The 19,510-nt window shown below is 39.4% G+C and overlaps 1 protein-coding gene across 2 annotated transcripts in view; it reads left to right on the top strand.

Annotated features, from left to right (window-relative positions):
* The first annotated feature begins 8,050 nt into the window (after positions 1 to 8,050).
* Positions 8,051 to 19,510, top strand: part of LOC148347020 (wings apart-like protein homolog) — a 35,182-nt gene continuing 23,722 nt past the window's right edge. For both annotated transcript variants that reach the window (XM_088323510.1, XM_088323511.1), the window contains exons 1-3: positions 8,051 to 8,343; positions 14,564 to 15,045; positions 17,972 to 18,668. In XM_088323510.1, the coding sequence (XP_088179636.1) occupies positions 14,586 to 15,045; positions 17,972 to 18,668 (1,157 nt within the window). In that variant the 5' untranslated portion in view covers positions 8,051 to 8,343; positions 14,564 to 14,585. The remainder of the gene's footprint in view (positions 8,344 to 14,563; positions 15,046 to 17,971; positions 18,669 to 19,510) is intronic.

A 19,510-nucleotide genomic window follows, 5' to 3' on the forward strand; every position in this document is an offset into this window, starting at 1 on the left:
AGAATACATATAGATTAGATAATCTAAATAGATCAAATCAGATGGATGGATTAGATGCTGGGGAGCTTTTGCACATGTTGAAAACCTAAACAATATTCCCAAATATTTACATTGATTACGATGGCTGTGCGCCATAAAAGCATCACCCACATTGAGATGCAAACCTCGAGAGTAACCACCCTGATTGCCAGTAAAATATTGTGATACTGGCCAAACTTTTTTCTGGTCTGGAAGAGGGAAATGTCTTTCTGGAAAAAAAACTGCAGCAAAAGCAAAAGTTTAGAGTTGTTTTTTGGGGGGCATTTTTACATCTTGGGTAACCTGCCTTACTGTCTGTAAAAGATTATGTTATTATACAAAGTCATTCACTTCTGGGAGAGTGACATGTCTTGCTGGGAAAAAAATGTTGCGTGAACACAATCAAAAGTGCTGAGTCAGCTTTTTGGGGCATTTTCACAGCTCGGGTAACATACTTGATTGCCTGTAAAAGATTATGTTGGTATTTAAAGTTGTTCTGGCCTGGGAGAGGGGAATGTCTTTCTGAGAAAATGCTCTGTCAACAAAACCAAAAGTGCTGAGTGAGCTTCATTTGGCATTATTCACAACTAAGGTAACCTACCTGACTGCCTGTAAAAAGTATTTTGATATTTAATGTCGTTTTAGCCTGGGAGAGCAGGACGTCTTTCTAGGAAAAGGGGTTGGGTGATTGACTGTAAGAGATTGTGATCCTTGCCTGAGAGAGTAGTGTATTTATGAACAGGCTGCTGAGTAAACCAAAAATGCTAAGACAGCTTTTTTTGGCAGTTTTTACATCGTGGACAAGGACTGTAGAATGAAAATAAAAAGTGCTTAGTCAGCTCTTTGGGCATTTTTTACTTTTAGGTTAACCTATTTGACTGCCTTGTGAGAGAGAGAGCGGCCATAAATATACTCCTTTGCCATTTTCCTTGAGTGGGCAGACAAATATAAAAAGGCTGAATCAACAAAACAAAAAGTACTGAGTCAGATTTTGGGGCATTTTTCACATCTAGGGTAACCTACCTGACTGCCTGTGAATGATTGGGGTTTAAAACAGGTTGCAATTACTTATCAGAGTTTAGGTACACTCCTGTTCTCCTTGCAATTCAAAATCCATTGATGTCCTCTCTCTTTATTTTGAGTGTCTCCTCACATATAAACTCATCAGGATGTTTTTGCCTGAAAGTAGAATCTTCTGGGGGTGTTCACTATCTCAAATATTTTGTATCCCATCACTAAATGTGAATTTCCCTTCGGGGATGAACAAAGTATCTATCTATCTATCTATCTATCTATCTATCTATCTATCTATCTATCTATCTATCTATCTATCTATCTATCTATCTATCTATCTATCTATCTATCTATCTATCTATCTATCTATCTATCTATCTATCTATCTATCTATCTATCTATCTATCTATCTATCTATCTATCTATCTATCTATCTATCTATCTATCTATCTATCTATCTATCTATCTATCTATCTATCTAACCTACTGCAAACAAAAACCAACCATGGGTATTTCATTATTTGGGCCACAGCACCATCTGCTGTTGAAAAACAGCAAACTACAAACTTCAGGCAACAAGGTTTGTCAGAAAAGGACGCGAGTAGAGGGATATTTTGCTTTTAAAAATGAGGGTTTCCCAAGAAATATTGGTGAGCGGGTACTCAGAAGATAAATACATAACATATTGGTTAAGGTTAAAGTTGATGATCGAGCACCTAATAACTTACTCGCTCACTGTCACTGAAATCTCATATAACACTCTCCCATACGTTCACTCTCTTTCATACTAAATAAGTTTCATAGCTCACATTGACATTGTTCACTATTTTACACTCACTATCTCCCTCACTTTGTCTCCCATGTCTCAATAATATTCAATTGTTTCTTACACTCACTGTATCTCAGTCTTACATACAGTCAAGACTAACTCATCGGCTCATTGTCCTTCCCACTCTCACACAGACTGTAATTTATCATACTCTCTTGCACAATCTCATACTTACTTGCACTATCTCATCTATCATACTTATTATATCTCCTATTATTTTTTTCCCTAACACTTTCACAGTATGTCACTCTTCCACACTGTCATCATAAATAAGTCACTGCTCACTTTTCACACTCACACATGGTGTCATTTCTCATACACTTTGTTACTCTCTTATGATCACTTGCAATGTCATCCCTCACACTCACTCTTTCTCATTTTTACTCACTCTCTTTTTATTCACTCACATTCACTCTGTCTTATCACACTTAGTTGCACTCATCTCTGCTGAAATGGAACTGGAAAATCCTGGGCAACTATTCCGAGTGGCGAGATGCATTGGGTTAAAAGAATCTGTCCATGGGGCCAATCTTGAAAACCTATCCAATTTTTTCATGTATGGATAAATATACGTGCAGACATCTAAATGTTATATTTCCTTATATTTGTTTTTAAAAATATTTGAAATAAATTGTTTTTGAAACGATATAAAAATATTTTTAAAAATGAATATATATATAAAAAATATATAAATGTAATATAAATGTATATATAAATGTAGGTCGTGTTTGGTTAATAGAGTCAGATAACTAATCCGAACGTTTTGGTAAACGTTTGGTACATTTTTAAAGTTAGGAATCCAACACCTTCTAGAGTACTGCTTGACGAACCCTTTGTATTTATCCAGGCTTGAGTGTTTTGGACTGGGTTTTTGTTGCCTGTGATCTCACCTCCTCCCTCTGTAGAGCACTTTTTTGTTATTTCCCTTAAAACCAATTAAAATTGTCAACTCCAGGCGTGTGTCTGTGTTTGGATCCTTTTCTGCTCATCATAACAAACACAATTATTTATTTTTTATTATTCTTAATGCTATGACTAGTTATTATGATTGTTATTATTATTTTAGAAAAACTATAAACATGTTTAATGCCACTCTTGGGCTACGCCGTGAAAATATTATCAGATGTTTGAGGTTGGTCCTCCGGGTACACCGGTTTCTACTCACATTCCAAAAACATGCATTTCAGATGAATTGGCCGGTCCAAATTTTTCCTAAGTGAGATTGAGCGAGTGAGTTGTCTGTCTCTGTGTGCCCTGCAACCAGTTGAGGGTGTCCCCTGCCCACTGCCCGAAGAGAGCTGGGATGGGCTCCAGCATCCCCGCAACCCTACTGAGGATAAGCAGTGCAGATAATGGATGGATGGATTTAAGGTTGGGGATCTCTGCCCTAAAGGATTTTGGCAAGATGGTCTATCATTTCAATAAGATTAAATGAAATATGTGCCTTATTTAAACTGATGAATAATATAAGATTTATTTGTTCTTGTTTATTGTTCTATTTCCTTTGAATCCGCGTCCAAATGTGTTTTAGCGCGAGACAATTGTGTCTGAGGCGATAAAACTGTAAAAAAAAAAAAAAGCGTGTTTATTTCTCGACACAGAGATATTCCACCTGTCTCACTCTTACCTTTATATCAAGAGGTTGCAGGTTCGATATCTGGCTCCTCCGTGTTATATGTCAAAGTGTCCTTGGGCAAGACACTAAATCCCTAATGCCCCTGATAAGCAGGTAGTTGCCTTGCATGGCTGACGCTGCTATCGGTGTGAATGGGTAAGTGTGAAGCACATTGTAAGGCGCTTTGGGAGGTCTTCATTGACTTGAAAAACACTATGTAAATGCAAACCATTTACATTTATTATACAGTATTTTTAAGTTTATGTGAAAAAAATGGGATTTTATGTGCATAGCTTAAAGGGAGGAGATGCTTGCAAAAAAATGATTGCTTCCAAAATATTTTGAATCGAGGTTTTACTCAACATAAATATAAACATATTAATGATAATGATACATTTAATATGGTAAAAAACAGACATTCCTTACTGAAGTTTAGAAAGCAAAGGCTGTCTAGACATTAGCTGGTGTTTGATGAGTTACAGAAACAGCAGACCTCTTAGTCACAGGGTGAAATAATGTCGCTATTTTCTGTTTTATCCTTCAACTCATACTTGTTTTTCTCCTTTTTGAGAAAACATTACGACAACTGTAGAAGTAAGCAAGTCATTTATTGTAGCTTCTATTTATATGGCGGACAAAGATAAAATAATTCATTATCGAGATTGTGTTTGATTTCAACATCTATTTCAATGAAAGTTAAAATGTCATGATTTGTCAATTGGCCTCACCTGCGCTCACTCTTTTAGCCCCAGCTGCCACTCGCTCACCGATTAGCCCTCCTCCTATTTAAGCACGTCATTCTCATTTACTCCTTGTCAGTCCGTCGGCGAACCTCTTGCACATGCAAGGCAAGCATTTTTGACTCTGGCTCCCGTTCTGTTACCGAATTGTTCCTGTATCCTACTTGATTTTGTCCCACTTTTCCTGTATCGATCCCCTGTCCCAAGCTTCCCAATCGTCTCCGGTTACCTGACTTCCTATCTCCGATCTCGCTACGCCCCCCTGTCCCGGCTACCCGACTTGTTCCGATCTTCAATCGCGCTCCGTGTCCTGTCCCGGCTGCCCGTCTTTTTCCGATCTCCAACCACGCTCCGTCTCCCGTCCCGGCTGCCCGACTTGTTCCGATCTCTGACCACGCTCTGTCTCCCGTCCCGACTACCCGACTTGTTCCGATCTCCGACCACGCTCCGTCTTCCGTCCCGGCTACCCGACTTGTTCCAATCTCCGACCACGTTCCGTTCTCCCGTCCCAGCTACCCGACTTGTTCCGATCTCCGACCACGCTCCGTCTCCCGTCCCGGCTGCCCAACTTGTTCCGATCTTCGACCATGCTTCGTTCGTGTGGGCTTCCCTCTCCTCCTGCCCAGCGAGCACCAGATCGCGGTCTTTTTCCTCTCACCCTGACTTCCCCGATCCCTCAGTAAAGCATTGAGTTAAACGTTATGCATTTGGGTCCACTGCTTGTACCGGCCATGACATAAAAAAACATAAATAAAGAATAAATTACTAGCTTTGATAGAACTCTAAAAAGGAAAGACATTTTCAACTGTAACTACGAACAATCCCGGTGGAGTGGAATGTAGATTTGTTAACTGATGTAGCTTTTGAATTTATAGTTCATGATGTCATGGGCTGGATACTTGCAGTACCTTGCACTTTATCCATCCTAAAAAATGATTTTAAATGTTTTGCAGCTCTAGCTGCTCAAATTAATTGAGTTTTGCAAAGTAGAAGAAGAAAAGCAAGATGAGGGAAGACTTAACTTGCCTTAAAGTTAAAAGCGGCAAAGATAAATAATGAATTTTTAAAAACCTCGTAGAACAATGAGGCCAGATTTCCCATCCTTACTCAAAACTACCTACTAAAAAACTGTAATTAATAGAGAATTTAGGACGCCGAAAGTTTTGTTCCCACTGCTAAGAGTCAAAAATATACATTTAATTCATCCTTATTTCCGAAATAGCCAGTTGTCACGATTGTAAAGCAAAGTGAAACAATGCTAGGTAAAATACCTAATGCCATCAAATACAAAGATATTTACTGAAAAATCGTTTACAACCCTGTGTGATTCAATCTTTGGTGATATTCATTTGAGCAAAGTGACCAGGTTGTACTTGCCCAAGACACACCACGGGAAATGGTCCCCCTACGATCCTAGTGGTTAAGGTTTTTTGGTTTAAACAATTTTATTGACACTTTTAACAGCAATTAAACAAATTCGCAATTTGTGGTTAGGGGGGGGGTTAAGGGTTATTGTTCTATCTTCGTTATTCATTATCCATTATCGGTCAGTTCATAATACGCTACAAAGCCTAGGAGCCGGGACACTTACTCTCAGCCAAAAGGCCAAGCTAAGGTCCTAGCCCTAAAGCCTTGCTGCGATCATTGCGAATGCACCGTTCCCGGAGGTACTGCAATACCGGGCCGATGCGTGGTTAAGGGAACCAACCAACCAACCATACTTCCATCCACGTACTATTGACAATTTACAACGGTAGCTCAAGTATTTGAACACCGCGTTGGTGTCATCTAGTAATGCGTCGTTTGCGAACGTAACGGTACTATAAGCCGGCTCTTTGAAGTGAAAGAAGATATTCAATGACGAACTACAACGACAGAGTACATGACAAAACAACAAAATACAACGATAAATTACAACAACATACAACGACAACATACGACAAAATACTTCGACAAAAGACGAGAACAAAATGCAATGGAAATTTAGAATGACAAAGACGACGATATAATACAACGACAATATTCAACAACAAAAAACTGTGACAAAATACTACGAAAATATACAGTGACAATATACAACAAAAAATAAAGCACAATGACAAAATACAACAACAAAATAAAAGGACAATATACAACAACAAAATATGACGCCAATATTCGATGACAAAGTACAACGACAATATACAGTGACAATATACAAAAAAAATACAAAAAAAATACAAAGACAGTATACAACAAAAATATCTCATCTCATCTCATTAGCTGCACCACTTATCCTCAGTAGGGTGCTGGAGCCCATCCCAGCAATCATCAGGCAGTGGGCAGGAGACACCCTGAACTGGTTGCCAGCCAATCGCAGGGCACACGGGGACAGACAACTCGCTCGCTCATTCACACTTAGGGACAATTTGGACCAGCCAATCCACCTGAAATGCATGTTTTTTTTTGGAATGTGGGAGGAAACCAGAGTGCCCGGAGGAAACCCACGAAAGCACGGGGAGAACATACAAACTCCGCACAGGAAGTTCGGTAGCTGGATTTGAACCCACACAGGAGGTTCCCAAGACCTTAGAACTGTGCCGGACATGCGCTAACCACTGCGCCGGCATGCTACAACAAAAATATATAAAAACAAAAAACAAACACAAAATATGACAATATACAACAATAAAATACATCGACACAATACCAGTGTCTGAAACACTGTCTGCCTAGACGCCCGGGGCGTGCATCTTTTACGTCGGGCGCACAACTTACAAAACATCTCTGCCCAGGTGGCCGACAACTTTTTCAAAGAAAAAAAAACAAGCAAAAAAAAAACAACAGATTTTTCTCTAGAATCAAACGTTTGCTTTATTCCGATTTCGAAACCCTCGTTTGGTTTGGAAATTTCGGTTCGTTTGGCAATTTGCATACTCGGCAGCCAATCATAAGCCAGCATCGTGCTTCAGAACTCTTCCGAGCCTCATAAGTTCGAGCATTTGCATATCATTTTCCAAAGTAGATGCACAGAGTACACAAGAAAAATGGAAAAGTGGTTAGGAATCAAGCCAAAACTTCAGCCCCAGAAGAAATATTCAAAAGAAGCTAACGAAATTTATGACGCTACAAAACGTAAACATACATTGAAAGCATCATGGAAAGAGGAGTTCACGTGGCTTGTAGCAGACGACGCAAAGCAAACATTGCATGAATGAAGATGAGTAAATACAGGTACATACTGATGGCAGATGGAAAACAGCGATGTCATATACATGCAATGAACGTTATAAGGAGATTTATAATAAACTTAATTTCAAAGTGTTGTTCTGTTATATATTGATTATCGACCATTAATACTTTGCAACAATAGTTTTTTTTGCGATTATATTTGAAGTCTTTTTTATATTTTTACCCTGAAGTGTCATGTCCTATCTCGTTCCAAACAATGCTTCTCAACGTTGATATCAATTACAATAGAGACGATTTCATTCCAAAAATCAGAAGACCGTTTGGGAGCAGTTAGAGCCGACTCCCTTTTTCTAGAGATCCGAGCCGATAGAGAAGTTCTCTAAAAAGAACCGGAATTCCCATCACTAATGCAGAAAAATGACGGTCATAAAAACACTTCCGTTTTAAATTGTCAAAGTAAGAGTTCGGTTACTTTAAAGTGTTGCAACCATTTACGTTTTATCACGTTTGATTGTAGGCTAGTATATGATGTTTTATAATATGTATTAGTAATTTAGACATGGTTAACTATGATGTTGAAATCGTGTAGTTGCAGAAAAAGTTTTCTTTGATTGTGGAAGTGCTTATTCGAAATTTCCAGTGTACCGTCAAGCTTGACGTGTATTGGTCCAATGGAATGGAAGGTTTTAGTCTACCAAGCCGGAGGAAACAATTGCGTGTGATTTAATGGTTTACCCTCTAGAATTTTACAGGCCTTCCTCCCTTTAAAATTGTCAACATAAATGTAAACTTGTTTTAATTGTGTACAGCGTTCGCCACCTGGCATTTTCCCCGCTGCCGGCGTCCGTGGCCGGCCTTGTTTATACTGGTGCTTCGTAACAGTCAAGCAGGCCTCCGGTCCGATGCTAGTTTAACGCCTCTGCTGGTTTGTTCCCATCGGCCCATTAACTCACCAGGTAAGCTCTTAAAGCACTCAGTTAAAACGATTTTTTTTAACCTTATTATTTTGTCCACTCCAACATCGGTCAGTGTTTTGCGTGTTTCCTGGTGCACACCGACAAGAGACGTTTATTGTTAGCATGGAACGCTAGTGCTCAAGCTAACAACTTTGGGGATGTGAATTGCCGATTAAAAGCCGCAAAACCCTTGTGCATATTGTGCTATTGCAACGATAGTTCAAACCAAGCCTTGATTATTAGTACTACCATTAATCACATGAAGTCTTAAACGCTGTATAGACTACCATTACATCATCCCCTAATCTAGAACCTATATGAGGGCAAGGTAAAACTCAAAAAAGCGTGAGGAAAATAAAGAAACCCCGAAAGGGGGCCACAAACGAGGTAATCCTCTTCCAGGATGACTAGGCTGCAATAGAATTTGCAACGGTATCAACGTATAACACACAGACATCAATTTGAAATATAGGAAATCACTAATAGTCCGTTTGTCAACCTTCTGAGGTCAACCTCAATCGAAAGACATAGAATATAAGTGCAGGGCCCGAATGGAGTACACACTCAATCCTGCAGATTTCTTCTTGGCTCTTGGGCTTACTAGTATCTCAGGAAGTCAAAAACGAGCCAGGCCATCTTCAAAATAATTGGAATATACCGATGAAATATCCAGAGTTCTCTGCTAAAACATTCACTATTTTCTCACATTTTGCATGTTTTAGAATTCAGGTATACCTTTTATAAAGGACTCTTCTCACCCAGCCACCACCTCTTTGACCCGCAGCCCCCTGGCGGGTGCTACAGGTCACTTAAAACCAGGACTAACAGGCTCAGAGATAGTTTCCTCCCCAGGTCCGTCATTCAGAATATACAAGCAAACACGACTGTATAAAAGACGTATATCTTGCTTATGCATAGTAAAATTGGTATTTATATCTTATTTCTCACCTTAATTGGGAATGATGTTGCTGGTAAGTACATTTAATTGAACTATTGTTTTGATGCACTTGCAGTGTAGGCCAGAGCATTACCTTGTTTTTGAATTGAATAGCTTTTATTGTCATTGATAACGATGTATGCATGGCACTCCAGGGTACACATGTAATAAAGACTTGGACAAAAGTCTTCATAAGTTAAAATAACATTGTTAAAAAGCTCGGATAAATAGTCAACAATGTATGCAACATAGTGCCTAGTGCTAGGGTCTCCAAATTTTTTCAAAATGAAAGCTCTTTTTGTTACTAATTGACTGTTTTCGTTTGACATCACCCGGAAGTAGAGTTGGGTCCCAAAGACTCGGTTTGATTTTAACTCAGGTCTACTATAATTTTGTTCAATGTTCAGATGAAAAATGAACGCGAAAAGCGCTGTTTTTTTGTGACTTTAACGTTTTTTCTCCAAGTACTTATTAGAACTGATCCAAGATGGCTGCATGCACGGACGCAGCGGTTTCTGACTCCCGTTTAGTGCTTTTTTGTGTGTAAATGGACTGCATGAATACAGCGCTTTAACCAGTCACTGAGGACCTTCACTGCACATTTTACCCATTCACACACACACTCGCACACTGATACACCGGCATTACACCACTACACCCGAGAGATGCTGGCGGCGTCGGTAGGGGGAGCAAAAGCTACTTCTGCGGCTACGTAAAAGCTCTCAAAACTACAAGCTGGGTTGAACCGGTATCTCACCAGCGCCATATCCATTACCTGTGAAACGGATGAAATTGAGCTACACCTGGTGGAAAAATGACTGCTGTATTTTAATCATCACGGAGACCTGGCTCGACCCAATACTAGTGTGCAGCCAGCCAGCCAGCCGCTCACTACATCACTTCTTACCCAGAAAGGAGAAACCCTACATTTCATTTTTACGATTGAGTATTGACAATACAGACCATTCATTAATTCATTGTTCATCCCGATACTTGGTGAGTAGGCCAGAGCAAGAACCTCACTGTACAGTTAGTCTACGCCATAAACCGTAGTCGAAAATATCACCCGTTTCTCGGGAAAATAAGCTTCAAAGAAAGTCTTGTTTGTTTATTAAAGCCTCTCTGAAAAAGAGAGCACCCTAATCAGGTGAGCGGAGGGCAGAGAAAGGCATCGCGACCCCCGGGGATGGACTGGGCATGCTAAAACGCCTTGCTGATGGTGGTACACCGTGGGCCAGCTGAAACGAGTCCCAGCGATCGCTTTGTTTCAACCCTAACCCCTATGCCACATGCCTTTTCTAGCATGTATGAGGCTTGTTTGTACCTCATTGAACATTTGTTGACGTCACTTAGCCTGGAACAGCCAAACCAGAGCGCTGATTTCTTATTTTTCCAATCTCAAACACAATAATATCAAGGTAAACATACCTAACCAGTATGGCCGCCACTACTTGAGATGCCCGGATGTTGTCAAGTGATTAGGAATGGTCAATAGGTGCAAAGGATGCCCGCTTTGATATGCATTTCTAAAGTAAAAAATGATGTTACTACTATGTTCTTGCGATATTATTACTTGGTTAATAATTGGAAGTAGGGTTTAACTCAGTAAACCACCCAAAAAATAATTTTATTCAAAAATCACAATGACCCAGCACTGGTGGGCTATTTTCAAAACAGGTCCAGGGGCACCTTAGCTGGGGCAGCATGTTGGCGACCCCTGGCTTAGAGACCAGCCTAAGTTGTAATAACAGTGCAATGAATAATAGTGCATTGTAACATTCTTTTATCTTAAATACTCCTCAAGTCTTTATTATGTGTTTATCCTGGACTGACATTTATAGTCTTGAATACAATATTCCTCACATCGTTATCAATGACAATAAAGCCGTTCTAATTCTTTATCCACGCAAAATGACTTAAACTTTATTCATTTGACCAAGTTAGTTAAAAAATGGTGATGCCAAACAAAGCTAACATTATTGGTTAAGTCTTACATTTTGGAAAGCATACATGTTTGGTCTTTAAATAAATGGCAAATTTGGCATCGCTGTCACGTGGTTATCGACAAAAACCTATCTTGCGACTTATTTAGTTTTTTTTCTCTTTGTTGCCGATTGAAACTGAAAAAATATATATCACGTGAATATGTTTTGTTTTTAAATTGCTGCATCTAAACATTATTGTACTTATTGTCTTTACACTATTCTTTTTTTATTGCATTATAATTATAACAACCAGTTTTCTAAGCACTATGTTGTAATTACTTTTTTGGCCTTTTTTTTCCCCTAATAGTCTTTGCATTTTCTCTTTTCAAAGTCTTACATATTCTGTGGAGTGCTATGTCTAGTCTTGTTGCATACAATGTTTCACAACGTGGATATCAATGATAATAAAGACAATTCTATTCTGTTCAAAATGTACATTGGTGGTGGAAAATCCGGTCATGGGCAGTCTCAAGAGTCTACCACTAGACTGTTCACTGCTTGTGACCACTTACAGCCAGGCGCAGCTTGTCCAATTTGCAAATGCAAACTATTATCGAGGGGGAAATAACAACGTGCTGTAAAAATGTATCATGTTTATGTATATTTAAATCTACTGTTACATTCATTTTAAGTGTACTATACGTGTTTCCGTATCATAAACAGTCTCTCAATTTCATAATTGTCAACCTCTGCCAATTTCTCCCCTTATCAATGATTGCAAATCCTCCTTATTAAGCGATAATAAACCTTACAACACAACGCAGCCCCTATTTACCCACAGCAAGACTTACTGTATAATACCGCGACAATATTAGCAATCTTCGATGACTTTGTCGTCTGCTACCAGTGACTGAGATGATCCGGATCGGCATTCATTTTACATAACATTAGCAATTTGTTACCCATCTTGCTGCTTTGGGTACCCAAAATCCTCAAAAAGGCTGCCAAGAAAATGAAGGTTAAACATGTCTGCTCAATGACGTTTCCCCTCTATACTTCAGCATTTGTAAATTAATATTGATGTATTATAGTAGGGGTGGCGAACAGGTTTGACATAAAGAGCTGATTTTTTTTAACTGAGAGAGTCAAAGAGCCACACCACGCACTGACCTCCCATGACAGACAGACACACAAAGACACACACAATTAAAAACATTATTTTCAATAACACGCTCCTCTCGTTACAATACAACAACAATTGTTGTTGTGTTGATTACAAGAAGAGTGTCCACCCTCAATTTACACAAAAACACTAAACATGAAACAAGGCTAAGAGCCACAGCATATAGAAAATATGATGAGGCAAAGAGCCGCTTGCGGCTCTAGAGCCACGTGTTCGCCACCCCTGTATTATAGTTACTAATGTTACTAATGTTACAAAGCTTTGATATTGCCACTTTATAAAAATGACTGATGTATTTTACTTATACAAAGTAAGTGTGCTGTTCAGTAATGCAGGGCCTATATAATGTTTAAAAACAACCCCTTTTAATCCGGTGTATTGTTTTTTTTGTTGCAGAAGAACACTTTTGCGCTCTTATGATGAACATACTCATATGACTCAAGATTAGAATTTCTGGAGACGATTGTCACACAAATAATAACGATTGAGGAATATATTGTCAATCTCTTACCCCTCTTCATTGCATGCAACAGTGATAAACATTATATATACAGTACACCTTAACAAAGAAGAACAATTTAATGCTCAACAAATCATTATTAACTTAACATCCTGTCCCTTTTATTAAAACGACTGCAACAGTGCAGGACCTTAGCCTGTTACATTATCTTTTTTGAGGAACTATGCGCAGGGGAGGTAACGGGTCGTAAGGCTTTTGATTGAGCTTTTCAGTTGTAAAGTGCAAAAATGAGGCGCACAAACTATAAAAATATTCAACACACACACTTAAAGTGAATTCAGCAGCAGAGCAGATGAATGTCTCTCTGCTTCACTTCAAATTTGAAGATTTCAATACATTTTGAGTGAATGCAGCTAACAGCAGCAGACAAATGTCTCATTTATTTGCTTCTTAGGCTTTGGAAATAAAGACTAATACACAGTAAAAGGAGGTATATATGGAAAAAAGAGGGTATTCGTAAATGTAAAAAATATTTGAGAATATGAAAAATATTTGTGATACTCATAAACATCATGCCAGTGTTACGGTGGTCAACAGTATCTTTTTATCAAGTCATTATTGTAAATATTTATTAACAGTAAAGAATTATTTATTAATTCATGAATAAAGTCGAGCTCTAATCCATCCAATGCTTTTTGCATTTGAAGCAATGTTTACCTTGACATGTATGTTGTTGTATTTTTTAAATTAAAATTGAAATTACATGAAATGGTCTTTTCCATTTATGGAATAATCAAATAAAAGTTATCGGTCTCTAAAAGCAGGATTTTTAAGTTACCTCTATCCGTAGGAAATAAAACTTCATGGTGTCTCCCATAGAATTTTGTGAGACTGTAGTGAGTTGGACAGTCTAGTGCAGTCCAGGGGAATGGTCCCCTGAAAGCAAATTTTGTCCATTGTCGTTTCAAACGCGTACAACTGGTTCATTTTTAGAGCAAGATCCAGTAGCTAGATCTATGATAAACGTGTGCCCCTCTACTCTCTCTACTGTTCTTCTATTTCTTTCTAAGCGTTGTAAGTGACAAATTTATTGTCATTGCAAAATGTGAAACGCACAACAAATTAACATGTATCTCTGGTACGGTGACTAAAAATAGTGTGGTAATGAAATAAAACTGACTGCCTTTTTGTATGTCATCTATAATACCTTTAGTCCAGGGGTTAGAATTCTGCTCTCATGACCGCGAGCCACCCAGGTTTGACTCCATCCAACAGCAACTTTTGAGCTAAGAAAAGTGAGACAAGAGTTTGTACTAATTTCTAATAAAAAGTTATGGGTGTAGGTAATACATCAATGTGCGTTATACACCATCCAATACGGTATATCTGAAATTTTGTCATAGTTTAGAAATAATACAAGTTTATGAGACTGGTGGGACCAATTAAACCTTAGTGGCCCACCAGAATCATCATACAGTACAGGAAACGCTTCCTACTAAAAATAAGATTTTAGCCACCGAATTTTAGCTTTAACAGAATGGTGAGAAAACCAAAGATTCCCACCCTTACCTACTTGCTGCCCTAGATTTTGTTTTGTACTATTGTTTGATAGTTGTACGTAAACCACAATGTTTTCTTGCAACTAAAGCAAGTCGGGATAATTTACCATGCAATTCCCACATGGTTATGCCTAATCTTGGAATTTTCTGTTTTAGAAAATATGACCCAGACGCAACAATGACGTCCAGATTTGGTAAAACCTACAGTCGCAAGGAAGGTGAGGGCACATCCAAGTTTGACGAAGTGATTTCCACCAAGAGGGGAACCCTGAGTACAAAATGGGGTCACACCACCTACAAGGCCAAGGTGGGTTCCAAGCGCACCGGCGCTCCAAAGTCTTCTTCAATAACGGACGCTCACAAGCGAGCCCGTCTTGGCGGCGGCGGTTCGGACGACCCGTTTGGATTCGACAGCGATGAGGAGTCCAAGCCAGTTTCTTCTCGGAGCGGCGGCAAGTCATCACCTGCCAAAGCGACATCTGCGGAAGCTCCTTGTTTTGAAAAAGTGGGGCTGTCCTCCGACTCTGAAAAATGGTCAAGTCTCCGTGCAGGAATCCACACCTCTACGCAAGAGACTTCACGGCCGAGTGGGAAAGAGTGTAGTGACCCCTTCCTCAATAATATCTTAACCAACAAAGGTACCGTGTTTTCTGCTCTTTAGACCCTTGTTTGGAAACATCGTGTCATATCCTGGTGCGTAGCTTAGCTTGGAGGCAAAAGCTACAGAGTGGCGAAATGTCAACAAGCATACGCGCTAAAAGTTTAGCTTTGTATCATCAAAATGGATGGCTTTGACGTTTGTTTTAAAATCCTACGTCACTTTTGACCTCACATCCAAAGTTGAAGGCAAAACAGGACACTGCGCTGGTCAAAATACAAAGTAAAACCAAGCTGTCGTTGCTGCTATTTGGGTGGTCGTCATGTTGTGTTTTTGGTTGTTGGAATCGAAAAAAAAAAATAGTTTGTGATCGTAAACTGAAGTTTTACAGGATCCCAGCGGACACTCCTTATCAAAGAAAAATAAGTGAATTGTGGTTAAATGCAATAAATTGAAAAAATTGGACTGGGGCAATCATAAAAAATGCCGGTGTTTGCAACACACACTTCATATCAGGTAAGAGAAATTAAAATGTTTATGATAGTTTTCAGTCCATGTTACTTATATCTTGTTATTTTCTTAGCTTCTGCTAGCGGATTGCGTGTAGCCTAAATGCCTTTGAGAGATGCTTCTGTAAAAAACAATAAATCCATCCATCCATCCATTTTCGGTGCCGCTTATCCTCACTAGGGTCGAGGGGATTCTAGAGCCCAATCTCGGCTATCTTCGCGCAGTGGGCAAGGCACACGGACACACACAACTATTCACACCCTCATTTACACTTCCATCTATCCATTATCTGCACCGCTTATCCTCAGTAGGGTCGCGGGGTGCTGGAGCCCATCCCAGCTATCTTCGGGCAGTGGGCAGGGGACATCCTGAACTGGTTGCTAGCCAGTCACAGGGCACACAGAGACCGACTTTTGGCTCACTCATTCACACCTCAGGACAATTTGGACCGGTCAATTAACCTGACAAGCATGTTTTGGGAATGTGGGAGGAAACCGGAGTGCCCGTAGGAAACCCACGCAAGCATGGGAAGAACATGCAAACTCCACACAGGAAGGTTTGATCTCATAACCTCAGAACTGTGCTGCACACACGCTAACCACTGCATCGCCGTGTTGCCCTAAATAACATCTATGGACGATTAATCCAACATGCATGCTTTTTAGAATGAGGTAGGAAAAATGAATACACAAATAATTAAATGTGTCTAATAAATGACTTGAATTTTGTGCTCAACTCTTTATTGCGATGCGTGCCTGTTTTTTAACCAGCCGCACGCTCTGGTTACGAGGCTACCGTTGTGATTTAGGCTACACACTAACATTTAGCTGAAGCTAAGAAAATAACTAGATATTTTGCCAATGTAATAACTAATTTGAACTCGATAGCGACAATCATAAAAGTTACATTTTTTCTACCTGATATGAAATGTCCGCTGAAAACATGAGTATTCTTAATGATCGCCTCAGTCCAATCTTATAGCTTTATTGCATTCAACCACAACTGACTTATTTTCTGTGATCAGGAGTGTCTACTGAGATCATGTAAAACTTCATTTTGCGATCACTAACATTTTTTTCTCCGATTTTGGCACCCAAACACAACGTGACGACAATTTAACACCCAACTCGGAGCAACGACACATTGATTAACTCAGACTTTTGACTAGTGCAGTGTCCTGCTTTGCCTCCACCATCTATCTATAAGGCGCACGCCCAAAAAAGTCTTATGTCATATTTTTCATACATATTTTTCACTGGACACTTGAAAATTGAGACCACATTAAGAGGTACCATGTTAATTTGTTAGTAACCATTCGCCTCTTTATACACTTATGACATGTAATAGTGCAAATATTAATGAGTGTATAGGTATCGCTGATTGAAATCGCAAGGCATTGTTTGTATTGTTAATCGACCCCGGATAGCGGCGGTGAGGGCGCCAAAACTACCACTAGACCAGTGGTTCTCAACTAGTCTGACTTCAGGGCCCACCGTTTCACCTTAATGACAGGCTGCGACCCAAATTGAGAAAAATATTCAATTCTCAAATTTTTTTAAGGTCATGCAAGAGAAATAAAATGAACGAAATCACATAAAAATGAGATGTGGTCACGCTCAAACACACACTTAATGACTGAACTGGAAGAATAAATTGAGCAGCATATTATTGCTATCTACTGTTGAAGAGGGTAATCAACCCTCTGTTTTTTTCTTGGTTTAGCGTTATTTTGTTCGGGCAAAGGCCCCCGACCCACTAAAAAGGAATCCATGACCCACTTTTGAGTCCTGACCTTCCAGTTGAGAAACACTGTCTTAGTCTTTCAGTAGTAAAGATGATAAACAAAAATTCATTAGAGCTTATTTTACTATCACATAATTTGTACCAACGGTGGTCTCTGTTTGGTCAAACTGTCTCTACAGTTCAAACAATCTCCACTTCTTTACCTGTGTGTCAATAATGTCTCTGTTTGCTTTTTATTACTATCAAAAAGGTTTTTAATTCAACTTATTCCGGCTAAAATGCTCCCAAATCTGAGAAGTTTTGGTACGCGCACGTGATGTTGATGCCACCATTTCTGTATGTTTATGTTACCCTTCGACATAGACGCTATTGCGCATGTGCGACTCTCAGCAGAGATTATATTCATGTAAAGATGGCAAGTCAAGTCATGTTTATTTGTATAGCCCTTAATCACAAAGAGTCTCAATGGGCTGCACAGATTATTGCAAACAACAGACTATTATTACACCATTATTATTATTATTGCCTGATTTAAAACCTACACTCTGATGGAAAAACGTGTCTGGTGGCAATAATCAACATTAAATTCCATTGTCGAATTATATTTTATTATCGTTTTTTGTTGGCTAATCATTGCAGCCCTAGTATTCACACACCTGTGTACGAGGCAATAATCAACACTCAGAATGTTATGTCCACTCATGTGACACCAGGAAAACAACAGATCTCACCGTTTTTGGAGAAGCAACACAGCTATGCGTGGTACCAAAACGCCTCGGACAGCGACCGGAAGCCTTTGGCGCAGACTGCCACCTTGAAAACCTCCTCTAAGGCAGATTCAACTTACAACTCCTGGGACTCCCTGATGAGCTTCCGACCCCCTTCGCCCAGCCAGGAACCAAAAGACCCTGCCCCCACGCTGTCATGGACCACAGTGGTCATGGGCACCAAGCTGCCCTCCCCACCTCGGCTCCAGAGCCCCGCGATGAACCAGGATCCGGACAGTGACTTTGGCTTTGAGACCCCTGGCTACTGCCGTTCAACATCATCACCATCACCTCCATTATCTCTTGTGCGGAACTCTAACACTCGGATTTACTGCAGACCCAGCTCGCGGGATGCCTCTAAAACCTCAGACTCCGACTTTTCGGTTCATGCACCACATGCGTCAGCATCCAGTGGCGGAACAACAACAACAACAGCAGCAGCAGGAATTTGTGATACCAGGACACAAGTTCATCCTTCCTCTGCCTCCATGTGTAACAACACCAATAAGACAGCCGCTGACGAGCTGACCGGCGAAAATGCTCTTCCTAACGCGAAGTGCGGTCCTAGCTTAGTTGGTGCCACTGAGCGACTCGAGTTCATGCAGCAACGAAAGAGGGTTGAACAACAACAGCAGCACTACAGGTATGCACAGATTGCAAGTAGAGCACTGTTTTATGTCATTATTATTGATTGATACTATCTATTTATAAAACTATTCCGTTTTTTTTTCATTTTCTAAAATTCTCCAAATGGGTTGGTTTCTTAGTTTATGTACAGGACTGTCTCAGATAATCTGATTTTGTCATAGCTATTTTCTGTAATGCAATTAAAAAACAATCGCATACATTCATTTATTACAAATCAACCGAAATATTGCAAGCCTTTTATTTGGTTAATATTACTGATTATGGCTACGGGTATACTTTTTCATGATATTCCAAACCACTGAGATTGGATAGTTGAGTTTCCCCCATAATCAGCAAAATTAAAACAATGCAAATCTTGCATTATTTCAGTTAATTTATAATGAATCTAAGAAATAGCACATTTTTATTTTCTCAATTGCATAACAAAAAATAAAGAACTTTATCACAATATTAAAAATCTCGGAGACTGTCCTGTATACAAGGGAGTAGTGTGGTTTCTAAAATTGGTAAGTTTCATTTTCGCACATGTCATGTAAAAGTTTTGGTTTCAAACTGAGTGACAATCCACAAATATGTTTTGACATCCATTACTTAGCAGTAGCAAGTCTGCTTTAGGAATGTCCCAGGGGTTTAACGGATCGGTCAGGTTGCCTCAGATAATGGAAAAATCATTAAATAGAATGTTGTAGATGTAACAATAGCTTTCATAAATTCAACATATTTTTTATTTTAATATTATTATTATTTTATTTAAATTATATTATTTTCTTATTCAATCAAAGACAACAGAGCATATTCAAGTTTCCATATCCTTCTTACTTTGTAGTCAATTGGAAG

Source organism: Urocampus carinirostris, chromosome 19, assembly GCF_059441175.1.
Source record: "Urocampus carinirostris isolate Australia breed hairy pipefish chromosome 19, RoL_Ucar_1.0, whole genome shotgun sequence".
In the NCBI taxonomy this organism is placed as follows: Eukaryota; Metazoa; Chordata; class Actinopteri; order Syngnathiformes; family Syngnathidae; genus Urocampus; species Urocampus carinirostris.